General features: G+C 43.9%; 1 protein-coding gene across 2 annotated transcripts in view; it reads left to right on the top strand.

Annotated features, from left to right (window-relative positions):
* The first annotated feature begins 18,698 nt into the window (after positions 1-18,698).
* The window catches only part of RAP2A (RAP2A, member of RAS oncogene family), a 41,589-nt gene continuing 40,908 nt past the window's right edge, over positions 18,699-19,379 (top strand). The window contains exon 1 of one of the 2 annotated variants that reach the window (XM_088842645.1): positions 18,699-19,337. In XM_088842645.1, the coding sequence (XP_088698771.1) occupies positions 19,024-19,337 (314 nt within the window). In that variant the 5' untranslated portion in view covers positions 18,699-19,023. The remainder of the gene's footprint in view (positions 19,338-19,379) is intronic. The other variant, XM_055426583.2, reaches the window with a different exon arrangement.

Here is a 19,379-nt window from a genome sequence, read left to right as displayed (position 1 = left end):
CAACCTTTCCCAGCATCAGAGTCTTTTCCAGTGAGTCAACTCGTCGCATGAGGTGGCCAAAGTATTGCAGCTTCAGCTTTAGCATCAGTCCCTCCAATGAACACCCAGGATTGATCTCCCTTAGAATGGACTGGTTGGATCTCCTTGCAGTATAAGGGACTCTCAAGAGTCTTCTCCAACACCACAGTTCAAAAGCATCGATTCTTCGGTGATCAGCTTTCTTCACAGTCCAACTCTCACATCCATACATGACCACGGGAAAAACCATTGCCTTGACTAGACGGACCTTGGTTGGCAAAGTAATGTCTCTGCTTTTTAATATGCTATCAAGGTTGGTCATAACTTTCCTTCCAAGGAGCAAGCGTCTTTTAATTTCATGGCTGCAATCAGCATCTGCAGTGATTTTGGAGCCCAAAAAAAATAAAGTCTGACACTGTTTCCACTGTTTTTCCATCTATTTCCCATGAAGTGATGGGACCAGATGCCATGATCTTTGTTTTCTGAATGTTGAGCTTCAAGCCAAACTTTTCACTCTCCTCTTTTACTTTCATCAAGAGGCTTTTTAGTTCCTCTTCACTTTCTGCCATAAGGGTAGTGTCATCTGCATATCTGAGGTTATTGATATTTCTCCCAGCAATCTTGATTCCAGCTTGTGCTTCTTCCAGCCCAGCGTTCCTCATGATGTACTCTGCATATAAGTTAAATAAGCAGGGTGACAATATACAGCCTTGACGCACTCCTTTTCCTATTTGGACCCAGTCTGTTGTTCCATGTACAGTTCTAACTGTTGCTTCCTGACCTGCATACAGGTTTCTCAAGAGGCAGGTCAGGTGGTCTGGGATTCCCATCTCTTTCAGAATGTTCCACAGTTTATTGTGATCCACACAGTCAAAGGCTTTGGCATAGTCAAAGAAGCAGAAATAGATGTTTTTCTGAAACTCTCTTGCTTTCTCCATGATCCAGCGGATGTTGGCAATTTGATCTCTGGTGCCTCTGCCTTTTCTAAAACCTGCTTGAACATCTGGGAGTTCACGGTTCACATACTGCTGAAGCCTGGCTTGGAGAATTTTGAGCATGACTTTACTAGCGTGTGAGATGAGTGCAATTGTGCGGTAGTTTGAGCATTCTTTGGCATTGCCTTTCTTTGGGATTGGAATGAAGACTGACCTTTTCCAGTCCTGTGGCCACTGCTGAGTTTTCCAAATCTGCTGGCATATTGAGTGGAGCACTTTCACAGCATCATCTTTCAAGACTTGAAATAGCTCAACTGGAATTCCATCACCTCCACTAGCTTTCTTTGTAGTGATGCTTTCTAAGGCCCACTTGACTTCACATTCCAAGATGTCTGGCTCTAGGTCAGTGATCACGTTATCGTGACTATCTTGGTCATGAAGATCTTTTTTGTACAGTTCTTCTGTGTATTCTTGCCACCTCTTCTTAGTATCTTCTGCTTCTGTTAGGTCCATACCATTTCTGTCCTTTATCGAGCCCATCTCTACATCAAATGTTCCTTGGAATCTCTAATTTTCTTGAAGAGGTCTCTTGTTTTTCCTATTCTGTTGTTTTCCTCTATTTCTTTGCATTGATCACTGAGGAAGTCTTTCTTATCTCTCCTTGCTATTCTTTGGAACTCTGCATTCAGATGCTTATATCTTTCCTTTTCTCCTTTGCTTTCCGTCTCTCTTCTTTTCACAGCTATTTGTAAGGCCTCCTCAGACAGCCATTTCGCTCTTTTGCATTTCTTTTCCATGGGGATGGTCTTGGTCCCTGTCTCCTGTACAATGTCACGAACCTCCGTCCAGAGTTCATCAGGCACTCTATCAATCAGATCTAGTCCCTTAAATCTATTTCTCACTTCCACTGTATAATCATAAGGGATTTGACTGAGGTCATATCTGAATGGTCTAGTGGTTTTCCCTACTTTCTTCAATTTAAGTCTGAATTTGGCAATAAGGAGTTCATGATCTGAGCCACAGTCAGCTCCTGGTCTTGTTTTCACTAACTGTATACAGCTTCTCCATCTTTGGTTGCAAAGAATATAATCAATCTGATTTCGGTGTTGACCATCTGGTGATGTCCATGTGTAGAGTCTTCTCTTGTGTTGTTGGAAGAGGGTGTTTGCTATGACCAGTGCATTCTCTTGACAAAACTCTATTAGCATTTGCCCTGCTTCATTCCGTGCTCCAAGGCCAAATTTGCCTGTTAGTTCAGGTGTTTCTTGACTTCCTACTTTTGCATTCCAGTCCCCTATAATGAAAAGGACATCTTTTTTAAGTGTTAGTTCTAAAAGGTCTTGTAGGTCTTCATAGAACCATTCAACTTTGGCTTCTTCAGCATTACTGGTTGGGGCATAGGCCTGGATTACTGTAATATTGAATGGTTTGCCTTGAAAACGAACAGAAATCATTCTGTCGTTTTTAAGATTGCATCCAAGTACTGCATTTCGGACTCTTTTGTTGACCATGATGGCTACTCCATTTCTTCTAAGGGATTCCTGCCCACAGTAGTAGATATAATGGTCATCCGAGTTAAATTCACCCATTCCAGTCCATTTTAATTCACTGATTCCTAGAATGTCTATGTTCACTCTTGCCATCTCCTGTTTGACCACATCCAATATGCCTTGATTCATGGACCTAACATTCCAGGTTCCTATGCAATACTGCTCTTTACAGCACCGGACCTTGCTTCTATCACTGGTCACATCCACAACTGGGTATTGGTTTTGCTTTTGCTCCATCTCTTCATTCCTTCTAGAGTTATTTCTCCACTGATCACCAGTAGCATACTGGGCACCTACCAACCTGGGGAATTCCTCATTCAGTATCCTGTCATTTTGCCCTTTGATACTGTTCATGGGGTTCTCAAGGCAAGTATACTGAAGTGGTTTGCCATTCCCTTCTCCAGTGGACCACATTCGGCTGTGGTCCATGTGATCAGATCGGCTAGTTTCCTGTGATTATGATTTCAGTTTGTCTGCCCTCTGATGCCCCCTCGCAATACCTACCATCTTATTTGGGTTTCTCTTACCTTGGTCGTGGAAAATCTCTTCACAGCCGCTCCAGCAAAGTGCAGCCGTTGTACCTTACCTTGGACGAGGGGTATCTCCTCAAGGCCACCCCTCCTGACCTTGAACGCAGAGTAGCTCCTCTCGGCCCTCCTGCGCCCGCGCAGCCACCGCCTGTTGGACGTGGGGTAGCTCCTCTTGGACTATTCTCTTTAGTACCAAGGAAATCTGTTTTCGATTTTCCCCAGATACATTCGGAAATAAGTTGGGCTTATGGGCACACAGGAACATGATGCTCTGCATCGGTAGTAATGCCTTTTTAGCACACTCAGCAGTGCCTCTGAAAACTTATGTACAGAGGATCAGGTTGTGAGATTCATGAGCGTTATCACAAGGGCCCAAACCAAGGCACTCACTGTGGACTCACAATGAGGAGACTGATGTTAATTATTCTCTATCCTGTCTGCTGTCATATGGCTATTCCATTATTTTTTTATTTTAATATACCTCAAGGCTAGTGGGATCTTAGTTCCTTAACCAGGGATTGAACCAGTGCCCTCAGCAGTGAAAGAGCCAGAATCCTAACCACTGTACTGCCATGGCACTCTGCATCTGGCTATTCCAATCTGAGCCTCTACAGAGTTTCTGTGCCCACCACCTCTGAGCTTTCCTATCCTCTTTACACCAGACTTTGCGCTGGAAAGAAAGAGGGGTTCTAGAATAAGGGGATTAAAATCATAATAAATATTTCCTTAGGCAGCTTGTCCAAATCCTACTATTCAGACGTCCTTGGTTTCTAAGCAACGAGAAAAGATCCTGAAATTTTAAGGAACGCAGACAAGACTATATCAAAGGCTGTTTAAGTTTTTATAAATTGTCCTAATATTTTTTAAACTTGGTGATTCACATCTTTGAAAACGCATTTGCCTTGGTGATTTGTTTTATAATTGTTGTTTATTTTTCTTCTTACCTAATTAGAATTGTGTTCTTGAAACGGAACAGGACCCTATGGCCCTTGCCCCACTCCACCCCCCATCATATTCTCTGCCTGCCTTTTGTCTATGGAAAACTTTAGTCAAAGAATAAGTTTATTCAGAGAAACAAGAACATGTAGAAGCAAAGGAAAACAGTCAAAGGAAACCAAATAATAATAATGTAGTCATTAAAAGTAGTCGAGGACCTTTAGTTCTTTCTCAAGGGCTATAGATTATATTCTGAGCCATATCCCGTGAGCTGTCTTATAGACACTAAAATACCAGGTGGAAGAAGTTAACTACGTGATGACCACACTGTAGGACATAAGCTGCCACAATTCAGAGAACTGGCCTCAAAGAAACGGCAACAAACCCACCCGGGAACTGAAGATTAACTGTACCTAAAACAAACAAGATGATGCCAGTCGGACCACCAATGACCAATCTGAAGATGACTGTCAGAGCTGGCTGTGCTGTTTCTGCATGGAGCCCCCTCCCTCTATCTATAAAAGCTCTCACCCCCTGCTTGTCAGCGGGGGGAAGTTGGCCTTTGGACAGATGTCCATCCTATCTCCCAGTTACCAGCACCTGAAATAAAGCAAACTTTCCTTTCCACTAATTGGCCTGTTTATTTGAGTAGTGAGCAGCCAGACCCCCCACCATTCAGTAACATTACTGGCTATCTTTTATTGAAACAGAATTTGATGTGATTCCTTTAAGAATGAATTTGCATACAGTGAGATAGAAAATGGGAGCTTTTCTATAATTTCAACTATTTTGTCAGATCCATCCAGAGATTGTTTGTGTTTTAGTACTGGGATTTAGTTAGAAGCTAATGATCACCTAAAAGATACGGCTCAGTTATGAGTATTGTGAATTAAGCCTATGTTACTGCTTTTTGAAGAATTACATTGTTTAAAAAATTTTGACTGTTATGATTTTATCTGGTTAGGGTTTAAGTTCAAAATTTTAAAACACCATCTTTTAATAGAAAGGATAATATAAAAATTCAATAATTTGGAGCTTGATCATATTTTAATACCACTTAATATTTCATATTTAATCCAATCCAGTCTGCATTTATTAAATATACACTATTGACCAGCCAAAGCAATATAAGGATCAGAAAGAGAAAAAAATTATAGCTTCTCTGCCTTTCTCTCCCCTGCTCCAAACATGTATGAGTCCACATACTAGCTGAGAAAGCAGATGGGGAGAAAGCAAATATAATACAAGAGAGTTGGCAGTATATATCAAAAGAAAAGCATGGAGGGTTTGGCAAATCTCGAAAGAGAGATTAATTCTTATTTGGGGAGCACCTCGGGAGGAGGAATTTAGACTAGGTTCTGGATTTGGGGTATGTAATCTACTTATTCAATATCCTCAGAAGCAATTTTCAGGATCACTACGTAAAGGATGATTTTTACTTAATTTTTTTTTAAAGAGGTTAGGCTTTATTTCATTACCCAAATTCTTATTTTTTTTTTTTTTTTTGGCCATGCCAGATGACATGCAGGATCTTAATTCCCCTACCAGGGATCAAACATGGGCCCCCTGCAGTGGAAACTCAGAGTCCTAACCACTGGTCCACTAAGGGAGTCCTGATTTTTACTTTAGAAAATGCAAAATTAATATTGTTAGATTAATTTTCACCATGAAGGCATGACAGAATAATCTACAGAATTTTGTTCAACATAGATAGTATTTCCAATAGACACACGCCCACCTGCACTTCTGTCCCTTAGATTCTTAGCTGGTGAGACTTGAGCAGGATCTGTGCACACCTCCTTCCCAACACACACGCGCACAGATACGTACACACACACAGGAAGCAGACAAAGTGTGAATGCCATGATGAAAGCTTTTATAGAGACGTATTCCAGTGTGAAACACAGTTTCTATAAATACATTTTTTGGGACAGATAATGTTAAGGTTTCTTGGACAGATCTCATTTGACTCCTGGATTTAGAAGATTTATCACTATAGTTCATTTATATTTAAGGTTTTCTGATATATGTATATGAAATGTACTTCAGTCCTTTTCTGAAACTGAGTGAAGTGGAAAAGCAAAATAGCAAGATGACCTGAATGACCTGAGTATTCTCTATTTCCACTTTTGGAAAGCCAAGGTAATTGAGGAGTACTCACTACTTAAGACTGACTCCCATACACACGTGATTCACCAAACCATGGTTGAATGTCTTACTAAACTTCAGCCCCACCCCGACCCCATCAGTCACAGGTATCCAGACAGAAAATCCCCAGGCTTACAACAGTCTACAGTCGTAATATCCAAGCGGCATTGAGCTCTTTGAAACTTTGCAATTTCAGTATAAAAATCTTAGTAACGTATGCTATTGATCAGTCTCCTTTCTCAGTAATCTTAAGTGGATTTCTTCCTTTTGCGCTCCACCATCAGAACCTGACAACACCATAATCTGCTCATTTGAGCTCCTTTCCGCTTGTCAGGGTGTAGTGCAGGACTGACTTACTCAGTTACATCCCTGGAGCTAATTATTGTTCATGCGACCGAAGTATGTCCACAGATTAATATTTCTTAAATAATTTACATATATAAACCTTTTCATCGGAAACATGAGTTTGCATGAGACACAGCCAAAATATTTATTACAAAAAAAAAGAAAGAAAGAAGAAAAACTATAAATGGCAGAGACCAGTCTCCAACAGGATGGAATCAGGGCAACTTGCATTACAGGATAGTTGAACCTCGTTCACCTACCCAGTATGCCAAGGGGCAAATGAAATGGCTTAACACCCTCCGATGAAAGTTAAAGAGGAGAGTGAAAAGGTTGGCTTGAAGCTCAACATTCAGAAAACAAAGATCATGGCATCTGGTCCCATCACTTCATGGGAAATAGATGGAAAAACAGTGGAAACAGTGTCAGACTTTATTTTTTTGGGCTCCAAAATCACTGCAGATGCTGATTGCAGCCATGAAATTAAAAGACGCTTGCTCCTTGGAAGGAAAGTTATGACCAACCTTGATAGTATATTAAAAAGCAGAGACATTACTTTGCCAACCAAGGTCCGTCTAGTCAAGGCAATGGTTTTTCCCGTGGTCATGTATGGATGTGAGAGTTGGACTGTGAAGAAGGCTGATCGCCGAAGAATCGATGCTTTTGAACTGTGGTGTTGGAGAAGACTCTTGAGAGTCCCTTATACTGCAAGGAGATCCAACCAGTCCATTCTAAGGGAGATCAGTCCTGGATGTTCATTGGAGGGACTGATGCTAAAGCTGAAACTGCAATACTTCGGCCACCTCATGCGACGAGTTGACTCACTGGAAAAGACTCTGATGCTGGGGAAGGTTGGGGGCGGGAGGAGAAGGGGACGACGGAGAATGAGATGGCTGGATGGCATCACCGACTCTGGACATGAGTTTGAGTGAACTCCGGGAGTTGGTGATGGACAGGGAGGCCTGGCGTGCTGTGATTCATGGGGTCGCGGAGAGTCGGACACGACTGAGCGACTGAACTGAACTGAACACCCTCCGAAACGTCTTTCTGAGCTTCTCTCACTCAAAAGTAGACTAGAATCAATGCTGCAATCAGTGCCATTGCGCAGAGGTAGGAATTTCACCAAGTAAACAATATTAGTTTCTCAACTAGTGCAGCCGTTTGAATGTGGTTCACTGAGCGCTAATATTCTGTGGAGCTGTGGGAGAAGTATCAACTAGGAGAACAATAAAAAGAGGCTATACTGTTCTGCAAAAGCAGGGTGCTAAGTTTTGAGGCAAAAGCCCTGAAGAGTGAGATGAATAACTCTCCTTGACATGAGAACTGACTGGCTGCTGAGAAGAACTGGATGGACCTTCCACTGTGACTCTCATCTGCTTCCCCCAAGGGGCCCCAAATCACTGTTGAACACAACAGAGTGACAAGCAGAAGAAAAACTGATGGAATCGGGTGAAGGATGCGAGCTCCTACACAGAGAATTCTCATACGCGCTAGAAAATAAGACAGTATTGGAATCAAATTTGAGAATCCAGTCATTGTTAAAGCTGACGCTGTTCATGTCTCATTAACAAAAAATAACATACGATGCAAAATACTGTGAAATCCCATGAACTGCTCACAACCATTCTGGGCACACATTTATGCCATGATTATGCACTGACTTATTTCTTTATATTTTATTCTCCTTGTTTTCTTTTCCTGCCAAGTAAGCATAGCTGAAAGTCCTAAAGTTTATAGGATGATGCTGCAATTTAACTACATATCTGCGACTTACATTATGACAGGAAAAAAAAAGTTTTACACCAAAAGACCAAAACCCTAAGTAGAGAATTTTGGGCAGCAGTCAGCTTATACAAGAGGTGATTTTTCAAATCCTTCCTGGCACTTCTACCTTCAAACTCATAGACTGACGCCTATCTTGCTTGTTGTAGACTTCCCCTTTTAGAGCTGAAAGTTTCTTTATGGGACATAGCCAGCTTTAGAGAAATATTTGTATTTCCCTCTCCTTGATATTGAGAAAATCTTCATTCCTTTACTCTGTTTTCATCCTCTCTGTATGTTAAATACAGGATTTTCAGAAGCATAGTTAGAGTTCAATTGTTCATTACGATTTGCAAGTGTCATGCAATGTACTGAACATGTGTGTGTGTTCAGTCACTCAGTCGTATCTGACTCTTTGTGATCCGACGGACTATAAACTGCCATGCTACTCTGTTCACAGGATTTTTGCCGGCAAGAATACTGGAGTTGGTTGCTATTTCCTCCTCCAGGGGATCTTTCCAACCCAGGAGTCAAATCTGCAACTTCTGCATTGGCAGGCAGATTCTTTACCACTGAGCCACCTGGGAAGCCCTGGTGTGCTGAGTGCTAACATTCAAATGAACAAAAGCACTGTCCAGTCTCAGCAAAGGAAACACTGCAGTAATATGTTATGGATGCTAAGACACACGTCTGCTCAGGGTTACACTGGGGGTCACGAACCGTGAGTGGCAAATTCTACCTCCAGCATCCTTTTCTATATGAACCGACTAACATCTGACAAACAAATATTCCACCTACTGTATGAAAAGATAGACTACCATAACCCCCAGCAAGAAACTAGCACTTGTCCTTGACTTCAAATGGAAAAAGTGATTTTGGGAAATTATGTTCTAACTCAAAAGTCGTCAGGTTAACCACACATTTGTCACAAGTGTGACAAGAATTATGAAACTCACAAACTCAACATAAACCAGAAAAAAAAAAAAGATGTCAGAAAATAGACTACACATGGAAATGTATCCTAAATAATCCTATAGCTACACTTTTGGGAGTCACTTTTTCAAAGCAAAGCCTAGTCTTTAACATTATGGCTAGTTTATATACAAAAACATCTATTTCTGCTTTATTGACTATGCCAAAGCCTTTGACTGTGTGGATCACAATAAAACTGTAGAAAATTCTGAAAGAGATGGGAATACCAGACCACCTGACCTGCCTCCTGAGAAACCTGTTTGCAGGTCAGGAAGCAACAGTTAGAACTGGACATGGAACAACAGACTGGTTCCAAATAGGAAAAGGAGTACATCAAGGCTGTATATTGTCACCCTGCTTATTTAACTTATATGCAGAGTACATCATGAGAAAACCTGGGCTGGATGAAGCACAAGCCGGAATCAAGACTGTCAGGAGAAATATCAATAACCTCAGATATGCAGATGACACCACCCTTATGGCAGAAAGTGAAGAAGAACTAAAGAGCCTCCTAATGAAAGTGAAAGAGGAGAGTAGAAAAGTTGGCTTAAAACTAAGATCATGGCATCCGGTCCCATCACTTCATGGCAAATAGATGGGGAAACAATGAAAACAGTGGCTGACTTTATTTTGGGGGGGCTCCAAAATCACTGCAGATGGTGACTGCAGCCATGAAATAAAAGACGCTTACTCCTTGAAAGGAAAGTTATGACCAACCTAGACAGCCTATTAAAAAGCAGAGACATTACTTTGCCAACAAAGGTCCGTCTAGTCAAGGCTATGGTTTTTCCAGTGGTCATGTATGGATATGAGAGTTGGACTATAAAGAAGGCTGAGCGCCAAAGAATTGATGCTTTAGATCTGTGGTGTTGGAGAAGACTCTTGAGAGTCCCTTGGACTGCAAGGAGATGAAACCAGTCCATTCCAAAGGAGATCAGTTCTGGGTGTTCATTGGAAGGACTGATGCTAAAGCTGAAATTCCAATACTTTGGTCACCTCATGCTAAGAGTTGACTCGTTGGAAAAGACTGATGCTGGGAGGGATTGGGGGCAGGAGGAGAAGGGGACAACAGAGGATGAGATGGCTGGATGGCATCATCGACTCGATGGACATGAGTTTGGGTGAACTCCAGGAGTTGGTGATGGACAGAGAGGCCTGGCATGCTGAGATTCATGGGGTCACAAAGAGTTGGACATAACTGAGCAACTGAACTGAACTGAACTGATGGCAAAAAGGTACTGTACAAAAAACATTTCAGATTATTTACCAAAAAGACTTCTCTTATATACTGGTCTGTTGAAATTTTTTTCAACTTCCATTCATTTTTACATTACAGCTGCCACGAAAAAATAAGCAAAAATTGTTTTCCAAGCTATCTTCCATCTTCACTTTTTGCTTCACCTCATTTTTTCTTCCTGCTTCTGTTTGTGAAAGTGTGAATCCTGTCTTCATGATGTCTTCAAGTCCATTATCACCTCCTATGACAATTTCTTCACGGCACCCACGTTATAATTTATTCATTATTTTGAATAATGCCTTAATTCACCCATTCCTGTCCACTTTATTGATAATTCACTGATTTCTAAGATGTCAGTGTTCACTCTTGTCAGCTCCTGCTTGACCATGTCCAATTTACCTTGATTCTGGTCCTAATCTTCTAGGTTCCTATGAAATATTATTCTTTACAGCACTGGACTTTTTTCACCACCACACATCCACAACTGAGCGTTGTTCACACTTTGGTCCAGCCACTTCATTCTTTCTGGAGCTATCTGTAATTGTCCTCTGCTCTTCCCCAGTAGCATACTGGGCACCTTCTGACCTGGGGGGCTCATTTTCTGGTGTCATATCTTTTTGCTTTTTCATACTGTTATGGGGCTCTCGTGGCAAGAATACTGGCATGGTTTGCCATTCCCTTCTCCAGTGGATCAGGTTTTGTCAGAACTCTTCACTATGAACCATCCATATTGGATGACCCTGCAGAGCATGGCTCATAGCTTCATTGAAGGCAAGCTCCTTTGTCACAGTAAGGCTGTGGTCCATGAAGGGATAGGTACCTTTGTACTCTTCTACTTTTTCTTCTGTATTTTTTTTTTTGTATCTGTTATAATTTTGCTTTGAGACTTCTTTCTGTATTCTTTTTTTTTTTTGTATCTGTTATAATTTTACTTTGAGACTTCTTTCTGTATTCTTTTTTTTTTTTGTATCTGTTATAATTTTGCTTTGAGACTTCTTTCTGATTTTTTTCCTTGAGAGTTGTCACTTGAATGGTGTTGCTATAGAGAAGGAATCAAGTAATCTTGTATGACCCTTCATTTCACTCCACCTCATTCCTGCTTTCTTCTTTTGTTCTTTAGGTTGTCACTTCCTCCAAAATATGGCTTCATATTAATTTTCTCAGACAGCTTTCCTTGACTAAATCCCCTCCAGGTTATTACATTTCTCTTGACCTCTAGCAATTCATATATAAATGGCACATGCTGCTGCTGCTAAGTCACTTCAGTCATGTCCGACTCTGTGTGACCCCATAGACGGAAGCCCACCAGGCTCCCCTGTCCCTGGGATTCTCCAAGCAAGAACACTGGAGTGAGTTGCCATTTCCTTCTCCAATGTGTGGCAGTGGAAAGTGAAAAGCGAAAGTGAAGTCGCTCAGTCATGTCCGACCCTTAGCAACCCCACGGACTGCAGCCTACCAGGCTCCTCCATCCATGGGATTTTCTAGGCAAGAATACTGGAGTGGCTTGCCATTGCCTTCTCCGATAAATGGCACATAATATAGCATATTAAAAAGCAGAGACATTACTTGGCCAACAAAGGTCCGTCTAGTCAAAGCTATGGTTTTTCCAGTGGTCACATATGGATGTGAGAGTTGGACTGTGAAGAAAGCTGAGCAGCAAAGAATTGATGGTTTTGAACTGTGGTGGTGCAGAAGACTCTTGAGAGTCCCTTGGACTGCAAGGAGATGAAACCAGTCCATCCTAAAGGAGACCAGTCCTGGGTGTTCATTGGAAGGACTGATGCTGAAACTGAAACGCCAATACTTTGGCCACCTCATGCAAAGAGTTGACTCGTTGGAAAAGACTGATGCTGGGAGTGATTGGGGGCAGGAGAAGAAGGTGACGACAGAGGATGAGATGGCTGGATGGCATCACCGACTCGATGGACATGAGTTTGAGTGAACTCCGGGAGTTGGTGATGGACAGGGAGGCCTGGCGTGCTGTGATTCATGGGGTCGCAAAGAGTCGGACACGACTGAGCGACTGAACTGAACTGAACTGAATATTACCATGTACTTAAAAAAGTGTTTTTGTAGTTTTATTCAATTATTTAGTTATGTATTTTCTAACCTTATTATTATATTATACCCATTGTAATTCCAGATTTTTCCCTCCTTACTAGCATTAATTATAACCATTAACATAATTATTTAAATGTGTAATCAGCTGCCTAATCCATGCCTCTTCTGTTTATAGTATCTATACCTCCTTCTAGAATGCAAGCTCTTTTGGCTAATTGTCTATTGTTACATCCTCAGAGCCTAGAATAATATGCATAGTAAGTGCTCCATAAATATTATAATGTCTTTGAAATACCATGCAGGATATTAGTAGAAAGAAAATGCTCATGAGTGTTTGCTAATCTTTTTAAACACATTTTTGTCTCAAATCCCTAACACTTTGTGTAACAGTTGAGATGTATCTGACTGCAAGATGCAGAAAACCTAACAGACTAAGAAACATAAATGAAAGGACTAGCTGTTTGCTTAGCTGTGGTCCAAAAGTGGGCATTTACAGTATAGGTTTGACATTTCAATGTTGTCCTCAGGATTAGGCTCGTCCCATCTTTCTTCTTAGCCTTCCAAAGTATCACAGCCCAAAGATGGTGACATTTCAATGTGCAAAGCAGAAAACAAGTGATGTCAAAAATGGGGATGTCAACTTAGTCTTATCAGAATCCCATAAATCCCCCAGTCCAGCATGCTTCTTCCCAGACCAACAGCAGAAACTGAATCATGTGCTTACTTCTGAACTATTAGTAACTGTATACAGGGGGGAAGGTGCTACCTTCAATGATCAATCCTGATTCATCCCCCTCACCATTTTTTATTTTTTCAAAAGTAAAGGAAAACTGCAGGGTATGCAAGCAACATTGTGCCTTGTCTTCTATGCTCAATAAATTACACTAGAGTTATGTTCCTCTGGGCTTCCCTGCTGGCTCAGTGGTAAAGAATTCACTTGTCAATGCAGGAGACTCACGAGACAACGGTTTCATCCCTAGGTTGGGAAGATCCCCTGGAGGAGGAAATGGCAACCCATCCCAGGATTCCTGTCTGGATAATCCCATGGACAGAAGAGCCTGACGGGCTACAGTTCCCATGGCAGCAATGAATCAGACACGACTGACCACACAGGCACATATGTTCCTCTGGACCTTCAAGCTCTTAAGATTCTTCAAGGTTTTTCTTTCTTTTTTTCCTTTCCCCTATATTTTAATCATTAAGCCTTTCCTTCAGGGTTTTTTTTTTTTCCTCTGCTTAAAATTGCCTATTGAAAAATTTCTCAACAAAAAGGTTTTTCTCACTGATTTGTTTACATACTCAATTTATGCATTTTAATTCTTTTCTAAAGAACTGAGACATATCATATTTTCAAAAGAGACACACATTTATTTTGCCCCTTCCTTTTCACTCTTCATGAATATTTTTGATTCTAACCTGTACTGGAGTCTGGGAGGCCAAAAAAATATCTTTGGCTCTCTTTATAACTGCTGGGAGCATTTCATAGGTTCTAGATGTATTTGGCTTGTCCTTCCCCTTTACGGCTAATCAGAGATACACAGGCTTTTATAGAAAGCAATAGAAATCAGGGTCTTATAGCCAAGAAGCACTGGTCATTTAAGAATGCCCTCTAACTTGTTTACATTAAATTCATTGCATACTTGCTTCTTTCTATTGCCAGAAAGTCCCAGAACACAGTGTATTCCCCACTTCATCCCACCTTTTCCAACATCTTTCACAGAAGCAAAAAAAGGAGCTGGGTTTCCATGGTAACACAAGTGTGACAGTTGAGGGTATATGGGCATAGGTGAGATAACTCTCAGATTCAGTGAGAAGAGAGTTCTCTTTTTTTTTTTTTTGCCTCCCAGCAGGGCACTTCTGAAGCTATAGAGATCCTAAACTGTCAGTGTACACTGTTAAGTTTTCACTAGCATACAGATTTAGCACTCTTGGGGAAAATTCAATTTCATTTTATCTCATTTTTATTTTGTGTTTTCCACGAATAAATGAATGTAGATAGATATTTTATTTCTAAAATCACTCTCAGAATAGATAGTTCATGCTAGCTTAGCAATCAACACAATTCAGGGATCAGAAGATACACACCCAATTCCCACCCACATCTTCAAAATTCTCTCCACATTTCAGCATCCTTTCTTACAGCAGCATTTCACACTGAGCCTCAAATCAGGTCATGACCAAGACAGAATAAGTTAAGAAAATATGCTCCTACTTAACATGTTTGTCTGAGCGATTAAAAATCTATCTTTATGGCAGCACTGAGAATGAAAACTGAGGCCTGTCACTGTGAGAAATATAAATGAGGTGTGACTACTCCAAGAGCCGCAGTCTCTACACTTCTCATCAATAAAGTCCACACTGATGAAAGAGCAGGGAAAATAACCTGAGAAATGTCCCCCCCAAAACTTCTCTCTATATAAGGCTGCTGCTGCTGCTGCTAAGTCACTTCAGTCGTGTCCGACTCTGTGTGACCCATAGACGGAAGCCCACCAGGCTCCCCCATCCCTGGGATTCTCCAGGCAAGAACACTGGAGTGGGTTGCCATTTCCTTCTCCAATGTGTGAAAGTGAAAAGTGAAAGTATATAAGGCTAAGAGGAGTAAATGGGCACTCCATTCACTATTTTTTTGTGTGTGACAACTTCTAACAGATGCATTCCAGGTCATAAATTCTCAACTTCTGGGGACCTAAGAAATGAAAACAGTTGTTTAAGGGTACATTCTGGACCCACAGTCACAATACAAACTTATTTATGTGCTTGTTTATTCATTTATTTTCACTACACCAGCTCTTAGTTGCAGCAGGAAGGATCTTTATTTCTACACACAGGCTCTTTAAGCTGTGGCAATGTGAACTCTTAGCTGAAGTATGTGAACTCTTAGTGGCAGTACGGGAGGAGGCAATGGCAACCCACTCCAGTACTCTTGCCTGGAAACTCCCATGGACAGAGGAGCCTGGAAGGCTGCAGTCCATGGAGTCACTAAGAGTTGGACACGACTGAGCAACTTCACTTTCACTTTTCACTTTCACGCACTGGAGAAGGACATGGTAATCCACTCCAGCGTTCTTGCCTGGAGAATCCCAGGGACAGGGGAGCCTGGTGGGCTGCCGTCTATGGGGCTGCACAGAGTTGGGTACGACTGAAGAGACTTAGAAGCAGCAGCAGTGGCAGCATGGGAAATCTAGTTCCCTGACCAAGGATTAACAGAGAAGGAAATGGCAGCCTATTCCTCTATTCTTTCCTGGAGAATCCCATGGACAGAGGAGCCTGGCAGGCCATCGTCCATGGGATCTCAGAGAGTCGGACATGACTGAAGCACACACCACCAGGGATTAAAGCCAGGCCCCTTGCACTGTGAGCGCAGAGTCTTAGCCACAGGACCATTAAACAAGTCCCTCAATGCAAACATCTCAAAAATAAAAAAAGTTGCTGGACTTTTCTCCTTGCAAAGCAAATGGTTTTTCAGTTCCATTGTAATAGAAGGTACTACACAGGAAGTAAAGAACTATACAAAGAAAGTTTGATGTTTCTTGGCTCTATTTAAACCCCAACATGTCTAGGAACTTATTAACACAATACTCAAATTGGATATTAAATGAGACAGTATGTCTTTTCTGTGAAAGAAGTATTCAGTTCAGTTCAGTTCAGTCACTCAGTCATGTCCGAAAGAAGTATAGCTCTCATAAAAAAACCACAAAAAGTATGTAAGTTTGACACAATATATGAAAAGTCTAAGTTGAACACTGTATGTACCTACAAAATCATCTTGAAACATGCCTGCCAAAAAAGCTTAATGTGAAGCTTTACTTCAAACCCATGTGAGCTCTTAATTTTAATTCACCTAGTCACATTGCTAGTTTAAGATGGGATAACAGACCCTCTTTGGTTTCAATTTTCTTAAAACTTTCCTCTTGATTCTTAGTTCTTTTGCAATCTGCCTTTGTTGATTCTGGTGGCTCAAATGTAACTCTCATATTTTGATATGTAATCAAGAAATAATGACTCATTTATATATTACTACATATTCTGACAGGGCACTTTCCTGCAATTATTTTAAGCACAAACTTGAGGTGTTATACTATACCAAGGTAATGCAAAGGTAGGCTATCCATTCTAAGATAACAGAGCGATACAGCTGTTAGGTCACTGATAAATTTGAGTACATCTTTATAGTAGTTCGATACTTGACGAAATAAAGATGATAAAAGAACATGTTTTATTGATTAACACAGACCAAAACCCTCTCTACAAGATGACATTGTGGGGACCAGAAAGAGTGAAGAGGCATGCCATGATCAAACCTTGCTGTGGTTGCTGTTTAGTCGCTAAGTTGTGTCTGACTCTTTTTGCAATCCCATGGACTATAGCTCACCAGGCTCCTTTGTCCGTGGGATTTTTCAAGCAAGAATACTGGAGTGGGTTGCCATTTCCTTCTCCAGGGGATCTTCCCGACCCAGGGATTGAACTCAGTCTCCTGTGCGAGTCGTGTCGCCTGTATTGCTAGGGAATTCTTTACCACTGGAAGTACCAAATCAAACCCTATAAGTATAGAAATTTGTAATTCCCAAGAAACGTGTACTAGTAATGAATAGGTGTAGACTGGTCAGAAAAGAACATAGTTTAAGAACGGTAAACCCAATAGCCAGTTATTGCAAAATACAATCCAGGAATATTTAGAGACATAAATTCTCCTAAATTTGACTTTATGGATGGTAAAGAATGTGTAATTAAGAGAAGAGTAAGTTGCAAAACTGAGTTGCTAAAAACATTTTAGGAGGCACGCCTGGAAAACCCATGCAACTGCTGCAGTATGTCTCCCTAACGACCAGAAATCTTCTCACACTAAATACAAGATCCTGTTCTCTCGATTCATCCCACGATCTAGCCCGCATCCCTCAGCATTATTTCTGTGTGCATCATTTAGGCAGAATGCCACGGAGACGACATTAAAGCGAAATTCATCACTCTCGTCTGCAATTCATCTCGTTCCTTCGCCAGAGTAGGGTGCTGCCACCGCCACCTCAATCAATGACCCCGCCCAATTCCCACCAGCTCGCCCCTGTCTCCATACTACCAGTCTGGGTTGGCAAGAGAATCGCGATTTCTGATTAGCTCAGATCAAATCTCCGTCATGCGTGAGCTCACCTACCATTGGCTGGCAGAGCACGCTCAGGCGCAAAGGCCCATCCTGGCCAAGCAGTTGGCGATGGGGGGCGGAGCCAGCAGCTGGATTTTCCGCCCCCATTGGCTAATGGATGGCATCACGTGGTATTAGGCGGCTCTCCATTGGCCGAGAGTGGCACCTACGGGGACCACAGAGGTGGGCTGGTTGGCTGAGATGGACCCCTAGCTTCCTACCAGGTTGTCCCGGCTGGCTGTTGCTATGAGGTGTCCCCGGGCTTTGGGGCTGTGGCTGAGGGCTTTCGCTCTCCCGGTTTTCCAAGCGCCCGTGGTGACAGGGCGTGGGAAGAGCTCGACTTTCTCTCGGGCCAAGAAAAGGGCGGGGCTGGGGGCGCTGGGCGGGACCCCGGCGACGTCACCGGGCGTGGGCCCCCGCTACCGCGGCCTCACTGCCTCGGGCAGTAGGCGCCCTGGGGCCTCTCGCGTCTCCCTGAGTGTCCTAAGGCGTAAACTAAAGCTTCCTTTCGTGGTGTGCCTGCTCCTCCCTAAAACAAAGAGCCTTCTCGTTATCTGTAAAAACAAATCCCTCAGGAATGCTGACGGACCGGGTGGTGTCCAGCCCCGGCCTTCGTGCCAGGGTCGCCGTTTGGGCCCTGCCGGTGTCTCTCTTCTCACTCCCCTCCTCAGGTTAAATCTCGGAGACTGCTCTGGCCCCTCCAACAGCCTGTCTCCGCCAAAGTCTTGAACGTGGCTTGTTCAGGTAGAAACAGCTCCCGTCGCTGGGTGGAGAACTGCGCATGCTCAGTACGCCCCCTACCCGCTGAATTCGACGGGGTGGGGTGTTGTCGCGTGGCCCAGGTGGCTGTTTATCTAAGCTGCCGGCCGAGGCTTCCGCGCGGCGCAGAGCCTCCCGGGAGCGCGCGCGCGGCCGGTCGCCTAGGCGACGGGTGCGCAGGGGCGGGGCTGCGCCGCCTGGCCACGCCCTCCGGGGCTCTGGGCCCCGCCCCCGGCGGCGCTGCGGCTCGGGCTCGGGCGCGCGCTCTGCCGCCGGGAAGAGCAGCAGCGGCGGCGGCGGCGGCGGCGGGCGGGGAGCTGGGCGTGGAGGCGCGAGGGGCGGGGCAGCCGGGCGGGCGGCACTGCGGGCCCGCGGTCCGGGCGGCTCCTTCGCTCGCGCTTCCCGCTCGCCTTCAGTGCCTGCCGGCGCCCGCCGGGCCGCCTTGCCACCCGGCGCGGCCCCTATGCCCAGGGCTGCGCTTGCCTCCGCCGGCGCCCGGGGGGCCGCGGCGGCCGTGAGGTGGGGGCGGCCGCGGGAGGCGGCGGGGCCGGCCGCCGGCGCAGGGTCCGGGCGCGCAGCGAGGCGGGCGTAGGTCTATGTCGCGGGCGGCGGCGGCGGCGGCGGCCGCGGAGGGACGATGCGCGAGTACAAAGTGGTGGTGCTGGGCTCGGGCGGGGTCGGCAAATCCGCCCTGACCGTGCAGTTCGTGACCGGCACCTTCATCGAGAAATACGACCCCACCATCGAGGACTTCTACCGCAAGGAGATCGAGGTGGACTCGTCGCCGTCGGTGCTGGAGATCCTGGACACGGCGGGCACCGAGCAGTTCGCATCCATGCGGGACCTGTACATCAAGAACGGCCAGGGCTTCATCCTCGTCTACAGCCTCGTCAACCAGCAGAGCTTCCAGGACATCAAGCCCATGCGGGACCAGATCATCCGAGTAAAGCGGTGAGAGGGCCGGGGGCGCGGGCAGGGGGCTTCGCCGGTGGG

The sequence above is a fragment of the Moschus berezovskii genome, chromosome 13, assembly GCF_049115385.1.
Source record: "Moschus berezovskii isolate FMDL1 chromosome 13, NW_MosBer_1.0, whole genome shotgun sequence".
Classification (NCBI taxonomy): Eukaryota; Metazoa; Chordata; class Mammalia; order Artiodactyla; family Moschidae; genus Moschus; species Moschus berezovskii.
This window is presented reverse-complemented; position numbering and strand designations above follow the sequence as displayed.